General features: G+C 52.5%; 1 protein-coding gene across 1 annotated transcript in view; it reads left to right on the top strand.

The window, feature by feature from the left end:
• KATNIP (katanin interacting protein) overlaps positions 1–19,180 on the top strand; it is a 180,817-nt gene that overhangs the window by 128,397 nt on the left and 33,240 nt on the right. The window contains exon 15 of the mRNA XM_044915093.1: positions 3,364–3,501. Coding sequence (XP_044771028.1) covers positions 3,364–3,501 — 138 coding nt within the window. The remainder of the gene's footprint in view (positions 1–3,363; positions 3,502–19,180) is intronic.

The raw sequence follows: 19,180 nt of genomic DNA on the forward strand, positions 1-19,180 counted from the left end.
TCACCACAAAGGGATTCCCTCACGCAGCCCTTTATAGCCACACCTCCCTACACCCGTCCCTAACATTGGCAACTGCTGATCTGTTCTCTGTATTTTTTGTCACTTGAGGAATGCTATATAAATGGAATCATACTGCATGTAACCTTTTTGAGACTGGCTTTTTCCACTCGGTATAATGCCCTTGACATCCATCCAAATTGTTGTGTGTCTCAATAGCTTGTTGCTTTTGATTATGGTAATTTATTAAATTGGGGCTACTTCTGAGGGCGATCCAGCATCTGCCCGAGGGAGTGGGTCTGTGTCAGGCTAATTCTGGAAGAGGAAAGCACCTTTGTTAGGAGTGAGAGGCCTCTTACAAGAGGCCTCCTCTGACCATCGTTTGGAAAATGCCCTTCCATTGGCCATTAATAATTTCTCTCTTATTTTATTTGTCCAACTTATCCCTGCCTGATGGGTTCTTTCCTTGGCAATTTTCCTTGTTTGCTTCCCCAGCTCGTGTAGAGCTGGGACCTGGTGGGCCAGGCTCCGCCACCCACCCCTGTGTGGGGCTCAGTGCCTGCCTCACAGGAGGGTATTTATATTGGGCAGGTGGGTAACAGATGCAGATGATGCCTCCCCAGCCCCTGGTCCTTCCTGGATCTGTGCGTGCTGGCACAGGGTTTCTCTGATTTCGGATTGTCTTTCTGGCCTCCGGGGCCCACTTGGCCCCCCCTGAAGTAGGCCCAAACTGGTGGGGAATTGAGCCCCTAGGAGCCGCCCTCAACCTACTCTGGTGGGAATTGGGGTGTGAATACCCCAGCTCCCTCGTCCCAAGGGCGGCATTGCTCTGAGGCATGTTCTGCTCTGGCCCCCACACTCCCCGGTGGCAACGAGCTCCAGATGCCACAGGAGGGGCTAGCTTGGTAACACACTGTCTGTGGAATGCCTTTCCTCCCTTGGCCTCCCCACCTTCCAGCTGGTGTTTCCTTTGATGTCTAAATAACCTCCCGATGCTCACATCCTTGCCGCGGGGTCTGCTTCCGGGGGAATCCACACTAAGACAGAATGAATTAATGAATTCTAACGGGTGTGAATCCTGACTCCACCGCTTAGGCAAGCCGCACCACTTTCCCCCTTGCTGAGCTGCACTCTTCCTTCCGGGACATGGGTTACAGCGCTAGTCCCCACCAGGGCTTTGAGAGGAGGTGCCCTGCTCCTCGTTCTGCCATTTCTGCGATCGTAGAGATGGGCAGGCTCAGCGGACGCTTGGCCTGCTGGCCTGGCACCTGCGGCTTGCCCAGCGCGCCTTGGTCAGCCCGCAGCGGCTTCCCAGCAGCCTTTTTCTTAGAGACTCCGTCTGCTAATGAGGCCCTGAGTTACCCGCAGGTTAATGTTCTTTGACTTTGAACACCATGATTCCCACTTAGTCCTCCTGTTATCCCTCCCGCTGACAGAAATGTGATGGGAAATCAATTACGGTCCCCTTGCCCGCAACTAGGGGTCAGCCTTCAGACTCTTCCTTTGTCAAGCAGCCACACTGACCCAATTTAGGCCCCGACTTGGGGAAGGAATGAGGGGCACCCGGTGGATTTTGAGCTGTGGTATCTTGACCCCTTGCAGCTGCCTGGAGCACTGAAAGTTCTTGCAGAGCTCGAGAAACTCGGCCAGAATAAGTCAGAACCCCTTGAACTCCTCTCTCTCCCTTAACAAAAACTACCGCCTCCCTCCTGAAAGGCACCATTGTCGTTGGGACAAGCCCCCCTTTGTTCTCTTCCGCAGCTGGAGCCTGGGCCTCCCATCTCCAAGGGGCCGGCAAAACCTCCAAGCCAGCCAATCTCCTCCTTCCCTGGCTCTATCAAGTAGCCGGCATGGTCCTGGTGACAGGAGTCTGTTGAGACCTTCTCAAATACACAGCGATGCTCCCTTTAGGTAAAAGGGACAACTCTAGCCAGCGTCAGAGATGCGGTGGTTCCATCTCAGCCTCTAAGCAGGGACCTGAGACTCAGACGCCTGCAGGGGCCAGACAGAGAGTCATATCCTGGGAAGAGAAAGGGGTGTAAAACATTAGGAAGCGGTGGGGACTGGGGCGCCAGAGATCCCCCAACGCCGGCCATGGAGGGGCAGAACTCTAGCTCTGGAAGGGGAGGGGAAATCTCCCCATCATTAAATGTGGCCAACAATGTGTTTTTAATACTTCACGAGCCAAACAAAATCGCCCTGCAGGCCAGATCAGTTTGCAGCCTCTTCTCTAAAGTTTCCATGAAGGGACAGCCATTAGGAGGTAAATATCAATCATTCATTCATTCCGTCGTTTATTCATTCAACAAAGATTCTGTGCCAAGGAACTGTGCTGAATGCTCAGCGTTCTGGAATGAGTTAGACACAGCCACTTCCCTTCAGGAGCGCACAGCCAAACATGTGGAGGGGTGACCTGGACTGGAAAACAGGTAGTTGTGGGACGCTGAGTAAATGCTAGCCTCGGGCCCTGCAAGGACCCGTGGGTACCTGGAGAACAGAGCGATGGTGTCAGGGAAGGGGTGACAGTGGGGGTGACAGCACATTTGTGCTCAACTTCCCCGAGTGGGAGAGGCTGGAAGCAGATTGCAAGGAGAGGCACAGCCTGTGCAAAGGCCCTGAGGCCGAGCCTGGGGTGAGATGTTCAGCAGCAGCCGTGAGTTTCGTCGGGACTGGAGGCAGCTGGTGCTGAGAAAAGTTCCTGGATTTGGCATTTTCCACCTGCATCTAAAGCACCCATGACGTGGAATTTTATCGGTGCAAGCGGATGCGACAGGGGGGCTTCCCTGCTCCTCTGGCCCTTTGGCCTTGAGAGTGGCCTGGCCGGTGGGCGGGAACCACACTCAGGGGTCCTGAGGCTTGGAAACTCTGCCAGGGAGCAGAGCAATTCCTGGGGCTCTGTGCCACAACCCTGTCCCAGTGCCTGCACTGGTTTCTTTCTTTCTTTTCTTAATTTTTTTTTTTCTTTTTGTATTTTTACATTTTTAAGATTCCACAGGGTTTTACAAAAGAAAACCAGACTCTGCTTGCCCGGTTAATTAAATAACACAAGTGACTGCTCTTTGCCCATCCTCCTCTCTCATCTCTCCCCACCCCCAGCGCTCTCCCCAAAGCTGATTAAACTGATTAAAATAAAAGCCTGCTGCATTTTAAATTCAGCCCGAATGGCAGAGCAGAGAGGCCCACGGGGCAGCTTCATGCCAGGGACGAGTCACTACCTGCCACAAAGTGCAGTCGGGACCGGTGGGGTCTAAAAGCCCACCCTGGATTACATAGAGAAGGGAGGCCTGGCCTCCTGCCCTCCGCCCGTTTACTTTGGGGAGAGGCAGAGAACAGACTAATGACTCCCCTCTCTTGCTGGTGTTTCAGAGCAAGAAAGACCCCTCCTTGTGGATGTGCCCCTTCCACCCGCCGCTCCAGCTCTTTTTTGTTATCCGCAACACCAGACGGCTGCAGGACTTTGGTCTAGCCAAGATCAAGGTTTGGAATTACTGGACGGCTGATGGCGTAAGTAAAGGCCCCGACTCCTCGCCGGGTGTTTGACTGATGGAAGCACTTAGCGCCGTCCAATCATCTGGTTGCTGAAGTTGCAAGATGGGTATGCGGAGGCCCCGCTGCCCTTCCTGCTGGGGGTAGCCAGTGCCTGGCGGGGCATTTCATGCTGCGTGGTTGGAGCCACAGGGAGCAGAGCCTCAGCTTGAAGGTTTGGGAAGTAAAATCAGGCCACCCTTTGGAGGAACTGGACAGATAGGAACTGGGGCTCAGTTTTGATAGATAAGGAAACAGACACACAGAGAGGTTATGTAACATGCCCGGAGTCACACAGCCGGTAAGCGTCGCCATGAGAATGTGAACCCACGCAGTCAGACTCTTGGCCCATTCACTTTGCGACTGCTTGCTAAAACGTGGGTTCTAATTCAGCGGGTGGAGGGCAGGGCCTGAGATTCTGCACCGACGTGTGCCAATGTTCCTGGTGTGGGGACTCCACTCTGAAGAGCCAGGCTCTTAACCTCTGTGCTCTTCTGTTCGCCCGGTTTCAGAATCCCTGCCCTCCTTTCTACCCGCTCCCCCCACCGCCCCCTACTTGGAAGCACTTAACCCCTCTCTCTTCTCTGGACTGTTTTCTCGTGTTCTCATTTGCACTTACTCCTTCATTCAACATTTCTTGTTGAGTGCATCTTCCTGATCAGTTTGGAGGACACTGATATGAAAGACACAGACCCCGTCCTGGAGGTATTCCTTGTCCAGAAGCCGGCAGACAAGTAAATAAAAATATGATGCAGTGTGCTGAAGGCCTTCGTAGAGGTGACTGCAGTGTACCAGGAGTTTCAAATAGAAGCTCCAGGAACTCAGCAGGGAACTCAGTGGGTAAGGAAGGACAGGACCCCCTCAGCCTACCTTGTTTCCCCTCTTATGATAGACGTGGGGACAAGAATTGTTCTACTTTCTTCTCCAATTTGTTCTCAGGAAGCGATAATACAAGGGAGATGAGCAAGGGGAACTGGTCCTCAGCTTCAGTATTGTCAAGAGAGACAGTAGGGCACAGTGGGGAGTGTGGCAAACGGGTAAGCACATGCTTCAGGTAAAGGGAAGGCCACTTCTCAGCCTCAGCTAATGGTTGCTATGTACGAAAGCTAGCCAGTGCTGCTAGATCTTCTGAACATTCCCGGGGAGCTGGGAATCTGGAATTTGATAGCAGCCTCTGTGGTTTGTCAATGTCGACAGCGAATTTAAATTCTTTTGAAACCACCACACAGTCCAAAACAAACTCATCTTTGGGCTGGAGTTGGCCTGTCCAGACTGCAGCCCCCGGAGTATGGAGGGAAGCCTGAATCAGGCTGGGTGAGCTCAGGGAAGGTGCTGGAAGGAGCTCACACTTGAGCTGTAATGGAAAGAGACAGTGGCACAGAGCCGAGGCAGAAAAGGAGAAAGTGTATCCCAGGAGGAGGGCCCCACACGTGCAAAGGCAGAGGTGCGCAAGAGTGTGGCCTCCGAACTGCCCCCCCACCCGCCCCGTACCTAGGCCCAGGCCTCCCGTCTGTCTCCAACAGCCACTGGGAGGTCTGATCATGATTCTCTGCGGCTTCAAACCCTCCAAGGCTCCCCTTGACCTGGAAGATTCAGGTCAAACCCCTGAGTGTGACCTGGGCCCCGTAATCCCCAGGTGCCAGGCCCTATGTCTCCCTCCCATCAGCCCCCACCCCCTGCTCCGGCCGCACCCCGGAGTGCCCGTTGTCCACCACTCTGCCTGGGAGTTACACCTGTAGGCCCTGGCCCCTCCCATCTGGCTCAGCTCCAGATGCTCGCCTCCGTGGCAAATTCCCGGAAAACCGAACATCACTTTCTCCAGGAAGCCGGCCCTGACCCCTGACCCTCCTGCCACTTCTGGACCTCATGAATACGTTCCATCACCCCTGTACCGGGATGGACACCTGCCTCCCCCATACCACCGTGGGCCCCTGGGAGCAGGGCCTACGTTGTGTCCGCCTCTGCCCCATTCAAAGTAGACATACGTGGTTACCAAATGAAGGAATGAGTTCACTGCCCGGGATCCCACAAGCAGTTTGTCTTAACGCTTTGTGATATCCAGATGAGACGTGGAGAATCGGAGTTTACGACATTTGTGCAGGCTCGTACCCAAGGTCAAAGGGGATCAGTCCAGGGGAGTCTGCTCCTCCTCCTTCCTTCCCATACCCCCCATCCCATACCCTTCCTGCAGATTCTCCCTCTCCCATCCACCCTCGCAACTCCCCAGGGGTCCAGCTGTGTGCTTTCGGGCTGTCCTCCAGGCCCCGGCAGGACCCCACCCCTGTGTAGCAGTAGGTACTCCCTGCAGGTAGGGCCCTGCTCTCTCATTCCCCAGTCGGCTGGACATTTCCTGGCAGGTGGTCATTGGCAGCTTCTGGAATGAGCAATGAAACTGCTGGCTGCCCAAGCCCATGCCCTGTAGCTCAGCCCTGTCATTGAATATATGTCTCAGGCCAAGAAAAGCGGATTTTATGTGCTGGATTACAGAGCAGATAAGCTTCATCCCTTATGGCCGGGCCCGCCTTTCTTCTTGAACCTACACTCAGCCTTCCCTGTGTACTAAGAATAAAAAAAGAGGAGCAGGACATCAGGGTGTCGTTAGGGGTGCCTCGGGGAGCCTCGGGCGGCGGGGATCCGAGTCCTGAGGTATTTCCTCACATGGAGCAGAGTGCAGAGGACTGCAGTCCCTGCGGGGGCGGGGGGGGGGGGTGCCGCTTATGTAACGCACACCCATCTGTTGCCAGAATTTACTGGGGGCAGAAAGCGCAAACAAATGCAGCTGCAGGTTGGTTTGATTTAATATTCTCCAGAGAATGCTATTACTGTGTGTTTTAGAGGAGATAAAATGAGAGTTTATAGGAAATATAGCTCGGCCTGGTAGACACGGCTTGTTAATACAGTGTTTTGTGTCTGGGAATCCAAGGGAGAAAAGTTAAATGGGGGGAGGGGGGAGCGATTCCAACCAAGGCTTGTTTAGAACATAAGAAAAGAAGGTGCTAGAAAAAGGGAAGTCTCTTTTATTGGAAAATACGATGATGTCCGTGAAGTCCTGAGGCTAACTTCGCTGGGTTCCCTTTCCCCCTCCTTAGGCGATGCGGTGAGTGTGGGCTGGCCCAGGGGGAGGGACTTCAGGGGAAGTGAGGACATGGGCTAGAATCCGTCCACAGAGGCAAACAGAAGGCAGCATGCAGATGTCTATACTCGTCACAGCTGCCGTTTATCCAGGGCTGCGTCCACCAGGCAGGCGTGAGGCACACAGTAGGCGCTCGGTCACATTTGATGCATGAACAAATAACTCAACGAACAAATCATCTCAGTTAACCCCCAAGAGTCCTGCAAGGTGGCGTCAGTCCTCACCTTGTAGATGAAGAAGCTGGAGCTTAGAATAGTGAGCTCCTTGGGGGCAGAGAGACTGTGTCTTTTTTGCCAGCCCTGCTTGGAAATGGCTGCCTGGAGTGCCGTCTTGAGAAGGATCTGGAACCTTCCTTCTGGTTCATAAAGAGAAGTGTGTGTGATGGTTCGGCGGTGTCTGCCTCGGGCTCAGGAGGAGGCTGCGATCATACATCTGTCACATTTTTCGGGGGACTCCTCGGATGGTGTGACTTGCCCAGCGAGTAACTCGCAAGGGACACAGCTGGGAGGGGAATGTGAGGGGTGTGGGTTTTTCTCAGCACCACTTCCCCTGCAGAGCTACATCTGTGGGGAGGAAGGAGCCAGTAGTCTCCCTACTAGAGTATCTAGTAACCCGTCCAAGAAGAGGGCTTTTGGCAGCTCCCTGTGGTCTATGTTTTCCTTCAGAACAAGCCTATGAGTTATCTGCTACCTGGTGGTGCCCTTCAGTAAAAATAGGCACATTATCACCATCTTCATCCACAATGTAACCACGCAGATGCCACCTCCAGCCGGGTCACAACAGTGGGGGAGGCAGGACGGGTGCCCAGGGGTATCGTTCCTATACAGAAATGCTGCTCATTAAATAGTCTGTGAATGCTGGATTTTCCCAGTGGCGTATATCTGTGACATTCCGTGGTGGTCTAAGCCAGCGCTGTCCCATAGAACTTTCTGTGATGAAGCTGATGTGCTGTATCTGCCCCCTCTGGTTCAGTAGCCATGAGCTACAGGTGGCTGTTGAGAACTTGCAGTGTGGCTGGTGCAACGGAGAAAGTGCATTTTATTTTACCCGTTTATTTCTCATTGATCTGTAATTGACATATAAGATTATATTCTTAGATGTTTTAGGTGCACGACCTAATGATTTGAGATACATATATATATATATATATATATTGCAAAATCATCACCATAATAAGTTTAGTTAACCTCCATCAGCGCACATAGTTACAGAACATTTTTTTCCTTACGATGAGAACTTGTAAGATCGCCTTTCTTAGGAGCTTTCCAATATACAACACGGTATTGTTAACTACAGTTATGACATTATAGAGGATATCCCCCTGACTCACTTATCCTATAACTGGAAGTTTGCGCCTTTTGACCACCTCCCCCCATCGCACCCACCTCCCACTTGCCGCCTCTCGCAACCCATAGTCTGTTCTCTGGATCTGTGAGTTCAGGTTTTTTTAAGTTGCACATGTAAGTGGGATCGTACAATATTTGTCTTTCCCTGTCTGACTTATTTCACTTCGCATAAGGCAGTCAAGGTCCATCCATGTCTTTGCAAATGGCAAGATCTCCTTTTTGATGGCTGAGTAATAGTCCATTGTGTGTATACACCACATCTTCTTTATACGTTCATCTGTCGGTGGACACTTGGGTTGTTTCCATGTCTTGGCTGTTGTAAATATAATGCTGCAGTGAACACGGGGGTGCAGATACTTTTTGGAGATAGTGATTTCGTTTCATAAGGACAGATCCCCAGATGCAGAATTGCTGGATCACACGGTGGTTCTCTCTTTCATTATTTGCGGAACCTCCATACTGTTTTCCAGAGTGGCTGTCCACTTTATAGCCCTGCCAATGCACCCACAGTTCCCTTTTCTCTACATTCTTGCTAGCACTTCTTATGAGAAACTGCATCTCACATTTCATTTAATGTTAACTTCAGTAGCCACGTGGGGTTGATGACTGTGAGCAAATAGATGAGGCCCTGTCCACACAGCCCTGTCCCTTCTCGCAGGGAAGGGAAATAAACAAGGACACAAACGAATAATGTTAATTTCAGGTAGTGCTAAAGATACAGTAAGACAATGGGAGAGAGGTCTGGGAGCCGGCCGGGGTGGGGCGCGGGGAGGAGGCAGGGCTGCTTTGAGTGGTGAGATCAGGGGGCCAGAGCCAGAGCAAAGGCCACAAGGCAGGAACATGCTTAGCAGTTCTAGGATAGTAGTTTAGGACCTTGGCTGGCAATGGTGAACAAAGGAGAGTGTGAAGGGGGGTCCCAGAGATAGGTGGGAACCAGGTCACGGGGATCTCCCTGGTTCAGATCTTACTCCTGGAGAGGCAGAATAGAGGAATGGTCAGAGCAAAGGCATTGGAGCCAGCCCCCCTGGGGCAAATCCTGGCTCCTCCTCTTCCTAGCTGTGTGGCCTTGGGCATGTTACTCCACATCTCTGTGCCTCAGTTTCTTCATCCATTAAATGGGGTAATTATTGCTCAGAATGATTCCTGGCCTCCGTGAGCTCTATACACGTGTCCGCTGTTAGCGTCATTATTGGAGGGTTTTTAGCAGGGGGTGATATAATCTGACTGAGGAATAGAAAAGATCACTCTGGCTGCTGTTGGAGAATGGGTTAGAGGGAACGGAGAGCCCCCAAAGGAGGCTTCTAGCTAAGGGTCATGGTAGCTTGGATGGGGGTCCTGGTGCTTAGGGGTTGTACCACAGGGAGACTCACTTCATCCCAGGACATTGTCCCAGGACAATGTTTGCATTTCCCCAAGGCCTCTGTTTGGGGGAGGAGGGAGAATTTTCAAAGAAACGCAAAAGGAAAGCGCTGAGTTCAGTAACACTGCACGTACCCCTCGCCCAGTTCCACGGTAATTGCCATCCTGCCGTTCTGGTTTCTTCTACCCCCTACTACCTATGATTGTAGCTCTTCTGCCATTTCACTCATAAATTCTTCAGTGCGCATCTCTAACAGATAAGGAGTTGGTTTTTTTTGTTGTTTTGTTTTTTATTTTTATTTATTTTTTTAAATTATTTTATTTTTTTATTCTTATGTTAATCCCCGTACATTACATCATTAGTTTTAGATGTAGTGTTCCATGATTCATTGTTTGTGCATAACACCCAGTGCTCCATGCAGAATGTGCCCTCCTCAATACCCACCACCAGGCTAACCCATCCTCCCACCCCCCTCCCCTCTAGAACCCTCAGTTTGTTTTTCAGAGTCCATCGTCTCTCATGGTTCGTCTACCCCTCCGATTTCCCCCCCTTCATTCTTCCCCTCCTGCTACCGTCTTCTTCTTTTTTTTTTTTTCTTAACATATATTGCATTATTTGTTTCAGAGGTACAGATCTGAGATTCAACAGTCTTGCACAATTCACAGCACTTACCAGAGCACATACCCTCCCCAGTGTCTATCACCCAGTCACCCCATCCCTCCCACCCCATCCCCCACTCCAGGAGTTGTTTTTTATATAACCCCAATGCCACTATCCTACCTGACCGTAATAATTATGCGCTAATAATCATCAGATATCCAGTCCATACTCAAATATCCCTAATCATCTCAAAATTGTTTTCTTATAGTTGGTTTGTTTGGATCAGGATATAAACCAAGCCCAAACATGGCAATGGCTTCGAAGTCAAAGGGGCAACCTTAATTTGGTCGGCTGAGTCAGTGTGGCCTGGTGACGGTGCCCCGTGGCAGGGTCTGGGCAGCCTCGGGCCTGGGGAGCACGATGGCATCTTAGCAGGGTGGCTGGTGGGAAGGGGACCGACCCAGGTGCATGAGAGGCTTTCTGAGGTGTTGACCTCAGGCTTGGTCTAGGTCCCTGTCAATCACCAGAGGGTGCTGACATCTGTGAGCAGAGTCCACATTCAGGAGGTTAGGGGCTTGGTAACCTTCAGAGCCCCAGGAGTCCCGGGTTTGAAGCAGGCCCCCAGCCAGCAAGGGAAGGAGATGCAAGCAGAGAATTCAGCCTTTGGTGAGGGGGCCCAACAAGGTGTTCAGGATCCAAGGGGCAGGTTGGGATTCAGGGCCAGACTGCTCCCAGCAGGAATGAGAGCACAAATACAGAACCAGGACAGAAGCTGAGGCCTGCGTGCTGTATTGCGCAGACTAGAGCAGGACGAGCAGTAGCTGGGCTGGACAGACATCTGAGTGAGGGAGAGCTGCTCACCCACATGCAGGTGCCGGTCTAGATAAATCCCAGACCCCCTCGGGGGTAGAGCTCCCCCTCTCCTGCCTCCTGCCCACCTCAGCCAGCAGTGATTCAGTAACTGAACCTATTGATTTAAGTAGCAAAGGACACAAAACCTAATTAAAACTGACTTAAGCACAAAAGGGAGTTTGTCGGCTCATGTAACAGGAGAGTATGGGGTGGCTGGCTTCAGGCATGGCAGGATCCAGGAGTTCACGTGATGTCATCCAGAATCTGCCTCGCTCTTTCATGCATCTCTGCTTTCCTCTGTGTTAGCTTCATCCTCAGGTTCCAATGGGTGGCACCTAATGACGTCAGACTCCTGATTTCAGCAGCCCTTGCAGAAAGAGATTGTCCTCATGAAAGCCCCAGGTCTAGGACCCAGCGGCCAGGCAACCTGGGGTGGGCTTACATTATCCCTCTGAAGGGAGGTTGGGGGAAGGATGGATGCCCCGTAGAAAATTGAGGTGCTGTCTCCATGAGAAGGGAACATAGGAAATGATATCTAAACTAGGTCTTTTTTCTTTTTCTCGAAGAACGGAGAAGTCACATGCTGTTGAACTAATTCATCGGCTCCCAGATCTAAACCTTGCCCCAAGCTTAACTTCTAAACCAAGCTTCCATCCTGGCCCCCAGACACTTGTCTTTGGCATTTCTGCCCAGCAAGGCACTGACACTCCAACCCTGCCCATCCAAGCCCAGGCGGGTCTGCCCCAGCCGATCTGGTCCTCCGTTCCCTTTTGCTGCCTGCAGCAGCGTCTCACTCCCACCTCTGCGTCCTCCTCTCTTCCCCCTGCCCCTCACTGCCAGTCATCCCGAAGTCCTGCTATTTCCCTTGCCAAAACCTGTCTCCTTCCAGACCCAGCTGCTCCTTCCCCACTACCCAGCCCCGCCGCCTCCTGCCCACCGACCCCCAAGTGGAATGCATCCCATTCTCCCCGCTCCCCTCATGCATCTGCTCAGCCCCCTGTCTCATCAGCAGAGGCTTATCGATCCCCCACACTCAGCTGTTGTGCTGGGGCCAAAAATCAGACATGCTGTCTGCCCCTGCCAGTTCGCACCCAGTCAGGGGGGTCCAGGGGGATCAAAAGCAAACCACAATTCAATGGGGCTAGTGCAGTGATGAGAGACAAGCCAGGGGACGAGCCGGGGGCCTGGCAGCTACAGAGGGCCTCTGGGGAGTGGCACAGTACATCTGGCAAGAAGGCCATGACAGGGGCTATGCCCCTGCCAACCAAAGGTGGCTCGTAGACACATTTCAGCCGGTTCACGTGGCGTTTGCAAGATTCTTTGAATTGCCAGCTTTTAAAAATTGGGAGGTTTTATGTAAAAATATGAATTTTTTACTTTTTTTTTTTTAAAGATTTTATTTATTTGTTTGACAGAGAGAGAGACAGCGAGAGAGGGAACACAAGCAGGGGGAGTGGGAGAGGGAGAAGCAGGCTTCCCGCCAAGCAGGGAGCCCGATGCGGGGCTCGATCCCAGGACCCTGAGATCATGACCTGAGCCGAAGGCAGTCGCTTAACTGACTGAGCCACCCAGGTGCCCCATGAATTTTTTACTTTTACTGAGAAATGAAGATCTGGCGACACCAGGCCACATCCACAGCTGGGAACTTCAGGGGAGCTGAGTCATGGCACCGCAGTCCCCACCACTCCCACTGGTCTCCCTGACACAGTGACACATTGTTACACCACATCACCTCTCCCATGTGTGATGCTCACCTAGAGCCCGCGTGTATGTGCATGCATGTGGGGGGGGCCACTCCCAGACCCCCAAACTGCCCCCCTAGCTCTTCCATCCCTGTGTAAGGTTTTTTTTATTAAAGATTTTATTTATTTATTTGACAGAGAGATCGAGAGAGCACAAGTAGGCAGAGAGGCAGGCAAAGGGAGAGAGAGAAGCAGGCTCTCTCCTGAGCAGGGAGCCCGATGCGGGACTCGATCCCAGGACCCTGGGATCAGGATCCAAGCTGAAGGCAGCCGCTTAACTGACTGAGCCACCCAGGTGCCCCCCTGTGCAACTTTTATCTCCCCCTGCTCCCCATAAAACTGTTCTCTTCGCTATGCCTTTGCTCCTGCTGTTCCCAGAACTCAGAATGCCTAGCCCGGCTTATTACAAACCCGGCCTTCGGGGACATTGAGGTCCTTCTCTCTTCGCACACGAGCCTCCTGCACAGCCCTAGCCTGCCCCAGGCCCCTTCGCGTGGTCTCCAGCCATGCCTTTCCAGGCACCAAGTCCCATACTTCCCTAGGTGTTCCTCAGTTTCCTGAGCCTCCGATACCTCAAACGGGGTACCCCCTGGTCAAAGCCATCCCGCGGGTGTACCCCACTTGGCCCTCACAGTGTTGTCCAGCTTGGGAATCACTTGACAACATTTGAAACTTGGCTTTTGATGAACTGGCAACATTCTGTGTGTGGCATCCATCAGCCGGAGCTGAGTGGCCCCAGGCACCCTCTGGACTGGGGAGCATGTGTTCTCCTGCTCACCTCAGGCCCCACACCCCCCCTCCCACCACTGTGGCCCTACAAGCATCTGAGTTTGTGACCCCTTAATATGCAGACTGTCATGCCCTCCTTAAGATGAAACTTGCTTTCTTCTTTCGCATCCCACATAGACCAGGACCCCGAAAGGCCCCACCGTGTGTTATGTATTCGATTGAACAGAATTGTAAGAAGTGCATTCTGGGGCCTCAGCCCAGATCTAGGGGAGTCCTGGCCTAGGGACAGCAAGAGTGATTCTAGGATGAATGGGGTCCACCATTGCACAGCTAGGCCAACTCCAGTTGGGTACCCAAGAAAGGGTCTGCTTTCAGGGACTCTGCCCAGCACTCAGCATTTAGGCCTAGCCAGTGCCTCCTCCAGATGCTGTTCTCTGGGGGTTGTTGGCTGTGCTTAAGGCAGGTGTTTGTCTCTGGGGAGAGCGCTTGGTGAATGCAAATGCCCACACCTCTGCTTGGCTTGTTGTCATAACGGAATTGCACCACCATCCATCTTTGCTGAGTGGTGTGTTCGCTCGTTGGAAGAGATGTCATGCGGCCCCAGGGCCAAGGAGGAAAGTGGCCTTGCAAAGTCGATTCAATTACGTAGATTGAAATAATATTAACATTGTCGTATTAAAAATGCATGACGGTCTCAGCATGGTGGGTTCTTGTCAACTGTAAAGAAGGACAATAAAGTCGGGGTGTGAACAAGGAAAGATGCTCCCCTTCACCCCAAACCAACCAAAGGGTTCCAAAGGGTCCTTTTGAAAACCCATGACAGAAGAGTGTCTCTGAAGGTTAAGAGGGTAGGAGGAGTTTCACCCTGGACTCCTTGGAAGCCAGGCCAGAGGGGGAAACTTCAGGCAGGACTAAAGACCTGCTTATTGGAAAGGAGGAAGCAGGCTGGTTCCTTAGAAGTGAGAGAATCGTCTCCCTGTATCCACACCCAAAGACACACCACATGCAGAGGTTTACTGAAGGGACACCAAGGAATCTAGACCTGCAAAATCCTTGAGCTGGCTTCCTCCACACTGCACATGTGCATCTCACGTGGTTTCTAACCTCGCCTCTGAGGTGTGGTGATGGGGACATCCCTACATCCGTAAATACGGGGGAGGAGTCTGGAAGGACACGTGTTCACGCTCCCCACCCAGGGCCCACAGCGATCGCCTCCAGGGCTGAGGAGGGAGCCAGGATGGGGAAAGGAGAAAGTCGGTCCACGGGGACTTAGTGAAAACTAGAAATGGGGTCAGAGGTCCGCGCAGGGCAGGTGATTCTGCCCGTGGCCAGACCTTCTCGGGGTCTAGCTTGACCCAAAGGGAGATGCCAGTCAGAGTGGCTCCCTGCACACCAGCTGCACAGCCTCGGGGAAGGCTGAGCCTCAGTGTTTTCGTCTGCAAGATGGGCCCTTGTGGAGTTGCTGCAAGGCTGGGTGACATGATGCGGCCTTTTATTTTTTTCATACTTGGAATTCCCGGTGAAGTGACTACTATTTGTTTCCCAACCAGGGAGCCCCCTCCGGTGATCCTTGGGCCAAATCTGCCTACAGATATGGCCTGTTTGGCCTTCAGAGTGTTGTAAACTTTTCAGATTTAAGCACCATCAGGCAGGACCCGAGCCTCTCAGCTCCCCACGCCCCCCACCACACCCTGAGGTTCCACCCTTGCACATCTGTCTCCCACCTGCCTGGCCCCCTGCGTCCCTCCTTCTGTCCCTTCTCCACCAGACTTCTTGGAGGGAGCTGGGCGGCAGACGGCTAGAGGTCAGGCGGTGCCCCAGGCTGTCCGTGGAATGTAGACAAAAACACATCGGGAGCCAGACATCTCATTAGGAGAGCCAGGGTGCCCACCTCGTGACTGCGCTGGACCGGAAGCCCTCCCCAGCACCCCTATCACCTCTTGAAATGAGTGTTTCTGTCTCGCCAGATGTTTCCGTGGTGGAAATTGTGCAGAACGAGTCATTGATGCTGCCCGCGCTGTCCTTCTCGAATAGCTATTTCCTGATTAATTCACAGCACGCACCCGCTCTGTGCCTCCGCTAAACAGAGAACACATCCATATAAACATGTAAAAGAGAGCTCTGAGAATCGACTTTTCTGACAGTCGGCAAATAGTAGCCTGCCATCCTGCAATTGGATGATTGAAGCCGGGTTCCTGTGGTGTAACACAGGCTTGATGCTTCTCATTCGAAATTGCGATGGAAACCGCTGTGGCTGGAACTCGGTGAACTAGAAGTTTAGTTAGAGCTTACTCACCCAGCGGCAGGAAGGCTAAGGGGGGGATTACGCAGAGGTGGACACCTCTGGGGTCTCAGAGTCCATATCTCAAACCCAAATCAGCAGCCAAAGCGAGGTAGACACTGTTCTGGGGATGAAACAACAGGCTGCCATTTTCCCGATGAGATTTGTTCTCAGGACACTGTCAGAGAGCAGTGCCGTTCTGGAGAAAAACACCTGTGTTCATGCTCGTGTAGTTCCAGAGTAAGGGTAGAGTGCCAATCATGAGCCAGGCACCTGCTGGGCCCTTGGACAAGATTGGTAGGGCCTCCACTGTCTGAGGGCTGAAGTTTGAGTGGGGGAGACAGGATCTAAGTTAAAAGCTGATCAACAAGATTATTCCAGAGACGGGAAGGGAATCGAACAGGGCAGTGAGAGAGAGAGGGGACCAGATGAGTCAGGGGCTCGAGAGAGGGTCAGGAAGATGTCTCGGAAGACAAGAAGGAGCCAACCTTGCAGGGCCTGGAGCAGAACAGTCCAGCCCAGGTCCCAGGGTGGCCATGAGCTTTGCAGGACCACGGAGCGGCAACCAGACCGGTGTGTGGGGAGGGGGGCAAGAGGGGGAATGTGATAGGAGCCGGGGTCAGAGAGGTCAGCAGGGGCTGGATCACATGGGCCTCATTGGCCGCTGATGGGAGCTGGAATTTATTCTCAGTGTCGTGAGAAATTGCTGGGCAGTTTTAAGGAGGGGGCTGCCATGAGCTAATAATGTTGTTTAAAAAAAAAAAAAAGACTGGGCTGCCGTGTAGACAAAAAAGTGTGTTTGTGTGGGGCGGGAGCAATTGACAGTGCAGAGAGGAAGCGGAGGCCGATTAGGAGGCTCTGGTCATTGTCTCAGGGAGAGATGGGGCCCCCCCGGGCTGATGGGCAGCAGCGCATTCAGGGACAAGGGGTCAGAGATTCGGGAGGGGTTTTGGATGTAGCCCCTAGAGACTTCTGACAGACAGGATTCTTAAGTGAGAGAACAAGAGGAATCAAGGAGGACTCCTAGGTTGGGGCACCCAGTTGAATGGTGGGACCATTTTTAAGATGGGCAAAGACCAGGTTTGAGAAAAGTGGATCAAGAGTTCTATTTAGGATGGGGCGCCTGGGTGGTGCAGTCTACTAGGAGTCCAGCTCAATTTCAGCTCAGGTCATGATCTCAGGGTCCTGGGATCGAGTCCCGCGTTTGGCTCCACGCTCAGTGGGAAGTCTGCTTGAGATTCTCTCTCTCCTTTTCCTTCTGCCCCTTGCCTGCTCCCATGCTCTCTCTCTCTGTCTCTCTCTAAAATAAATAAAAGAAATCCTTTTTTTAAGATTTTATTTTAGGGTGCCTGGGTGGCTCAGTTGGTTGAGCGTCTGCCTTCGGCTCGGGTCGTGATCCCAAGGTCCTGGGATTGAGTCCCGCATCGGGCTCCCTGCTCAGCGGGGAAGTCTGCTTCTCCCTCTCCCTCTGCCTGCCACTCTGCCTACTTGTGCTCTCTCTGTCAAATAAATTAAAAAAAAAAAAAAAAAGATTTTATTTTATTTATTTGAGAGAGAAAGAGCACAAGCAGGAGGAGGGGCAGAGGGAGAAGCAGATTCCTCACTGAGCAGGGAGCCTGATGTGGGGCTAAATCCCAGGACCCCGAGATCATGACCTGACCAAAGGCAGACACTTAACCGACTGAGCCACCCAGGCATCCCCTAAGTAAATAAATCTTAAAGGGAAAAAAAAAGAATCCTGTCTGGGGCATGTTAAGGTTGAGATACCTATTTGATATCGCAGAAGAGAGGTCTCACCATCACTTGGCTTGCTGGAGAGTTCAGGGTTGGAGATTAAAATAATCAGGAGTCATCAACAGGAAGATGGTATTTCGGGCCTTGGGCCTGGCTGAGCCCACCTAGTGGAGGGCGCGGGGAGATCCAGAGGCCTGGGATTGAGCCCTGGGGCAGCCTAAGCAGAGGAACGGCAAGGACCCAGGCGCTGCAGCTGTGAGAGCCGGACGCAGGAAGGAAACCAGGCAAGCGCAGGGCCCGGAAGCCCAGAAGGAAGTCTACAGAAGGGGGGTAACCCGCTGCACAAACGCTACCAAGCCCCAGCTGAGGACTTGGGCCTCTCCCAGCGGATCTGGCGACCTGCTGGACCCTACAATTTATTGTCCAAACCAGGACACTTTAGAGGATGGAAAGTGGGTTTTATGAGTGATGACAGCAGGACAATAGGAGTAAATCCAAATTGTCCCAGACTAACAAGGAAGCTTCTGCATCCCAGAGGTTGGTGCCCTTGCTGAGGAGGGACCCACGTAGAGGCGGGGGCGAAGGCCCGACGGGGGCGAGGCTGAGAGACAAGGCGGGAGGAGCAGCTGTGACAGGGACTCTCAGAGTTGAACAGACAAATGCGGGGGCGCCCCGCAACGGACCACTCCTCAGCAATGAAAAGGAATAAAACCCTTAATCACACAACACGGCGAACCTCACTTCCGCTGAGTGAAAGAAGTCAGGCCAAAAAGAGTACGTAGTACATGCAGGATTCCTTTTATATAAAAATTCTAGAAAATGCAGAGTAATCTGTAGTGACTGAAAGCGGACGGGCTGTTGCCTGGGGGCGGGAGAAGGAGGGAGGGTGGGATTACCAAGGGGTACCAGGGAACTCTGGGGGCGACAGATGTGCTCATTAGCTTGATTGTGGAGATGATACACCATAATGTATACACGTGTTAAAACTTACCAAGTTGTAACGCTTTAAATACGCACAGTTCACTGTATGAAGTACGGATTCTATTTCTCGTTTATAAAGCTGTTTTCAAAGAAAGAGTTTTGCTCTAAAGGGGAATGGATAAACAGGGCAGTGGCAGGAGGAGGTGTGATGATATTTTAAGCATGAGCAAGGAAACATTCAATGTCTGTGTAGGGGCACAAGTGTTGTGGGGAGGAGAGGACAGGAAGGCTAAGCCAGGGATCCTGTTGTGAAGGTTACCGTATGAATGTCATGCCGAGGACTTCGGAATTCATCCCGTCAGCCTGAGGTTCTCTACCTTCCATGTGCCAAAGAACCATCCGGAGAACCTGTTACAAGTACAGCACCACACCACGTCCCCTCGGCCCCCCTCTGATCGCAGCTGAGGCGGGACAGCCCCTGGGCATGCTCACAGGGCAACACCTCAAGGGCTCCCAGGTCTCTCTGCCTTTTGAAAGCCACCAGGGCCCTCAACTTGTGTCCCCACGGGCAACCTTCAACAGTGGAGAAGCGGGTCAGTGGATAAACACCCCAGCCTCCCGCGTTGGGAGGGACACTTCTGAGGTGCATTCTGTGGGTCCCTGCAAGGCCCCAGCACGATGGAGCCCCATTTGCCTACAGCAGGGGCTCAAAACTGCTGGGGGGCTTTCTCCTGCCCTATCTTACTCTCCCTTCTCCCTCTTGGGAACAGCTTCCAAGTAAGCAACGTGTACTCAACCCTTGCCTCAGGCTCTGCTTTCAGGGCACCCAAAATAGGACACCCATGGAATCAGGGGCTCTGCATTTCACGTGCACATCAGGCTTTCCTGACGCAGAGGTCCCAGGAACCGTGTATTAAAGAACCGGCAGTGGAGAACAAGAAGCATTTCACAAAGGGGAGT

This window comes from Neomonachus schauinslandi, chromosome 5, assembly GCF_002201575.2.
Source record: "Neomonachus schauinslandi chromosome 5, ASM220157v2, whole genome shotgun sequence".
Classification (NCBI taxonomy): domain Eukaryota; kingdom Metazoa; phylum Chordata; class Mammalia; order Carnivora; family Phocidae; genus Neomonachus; species Neomonachus schauinslandi.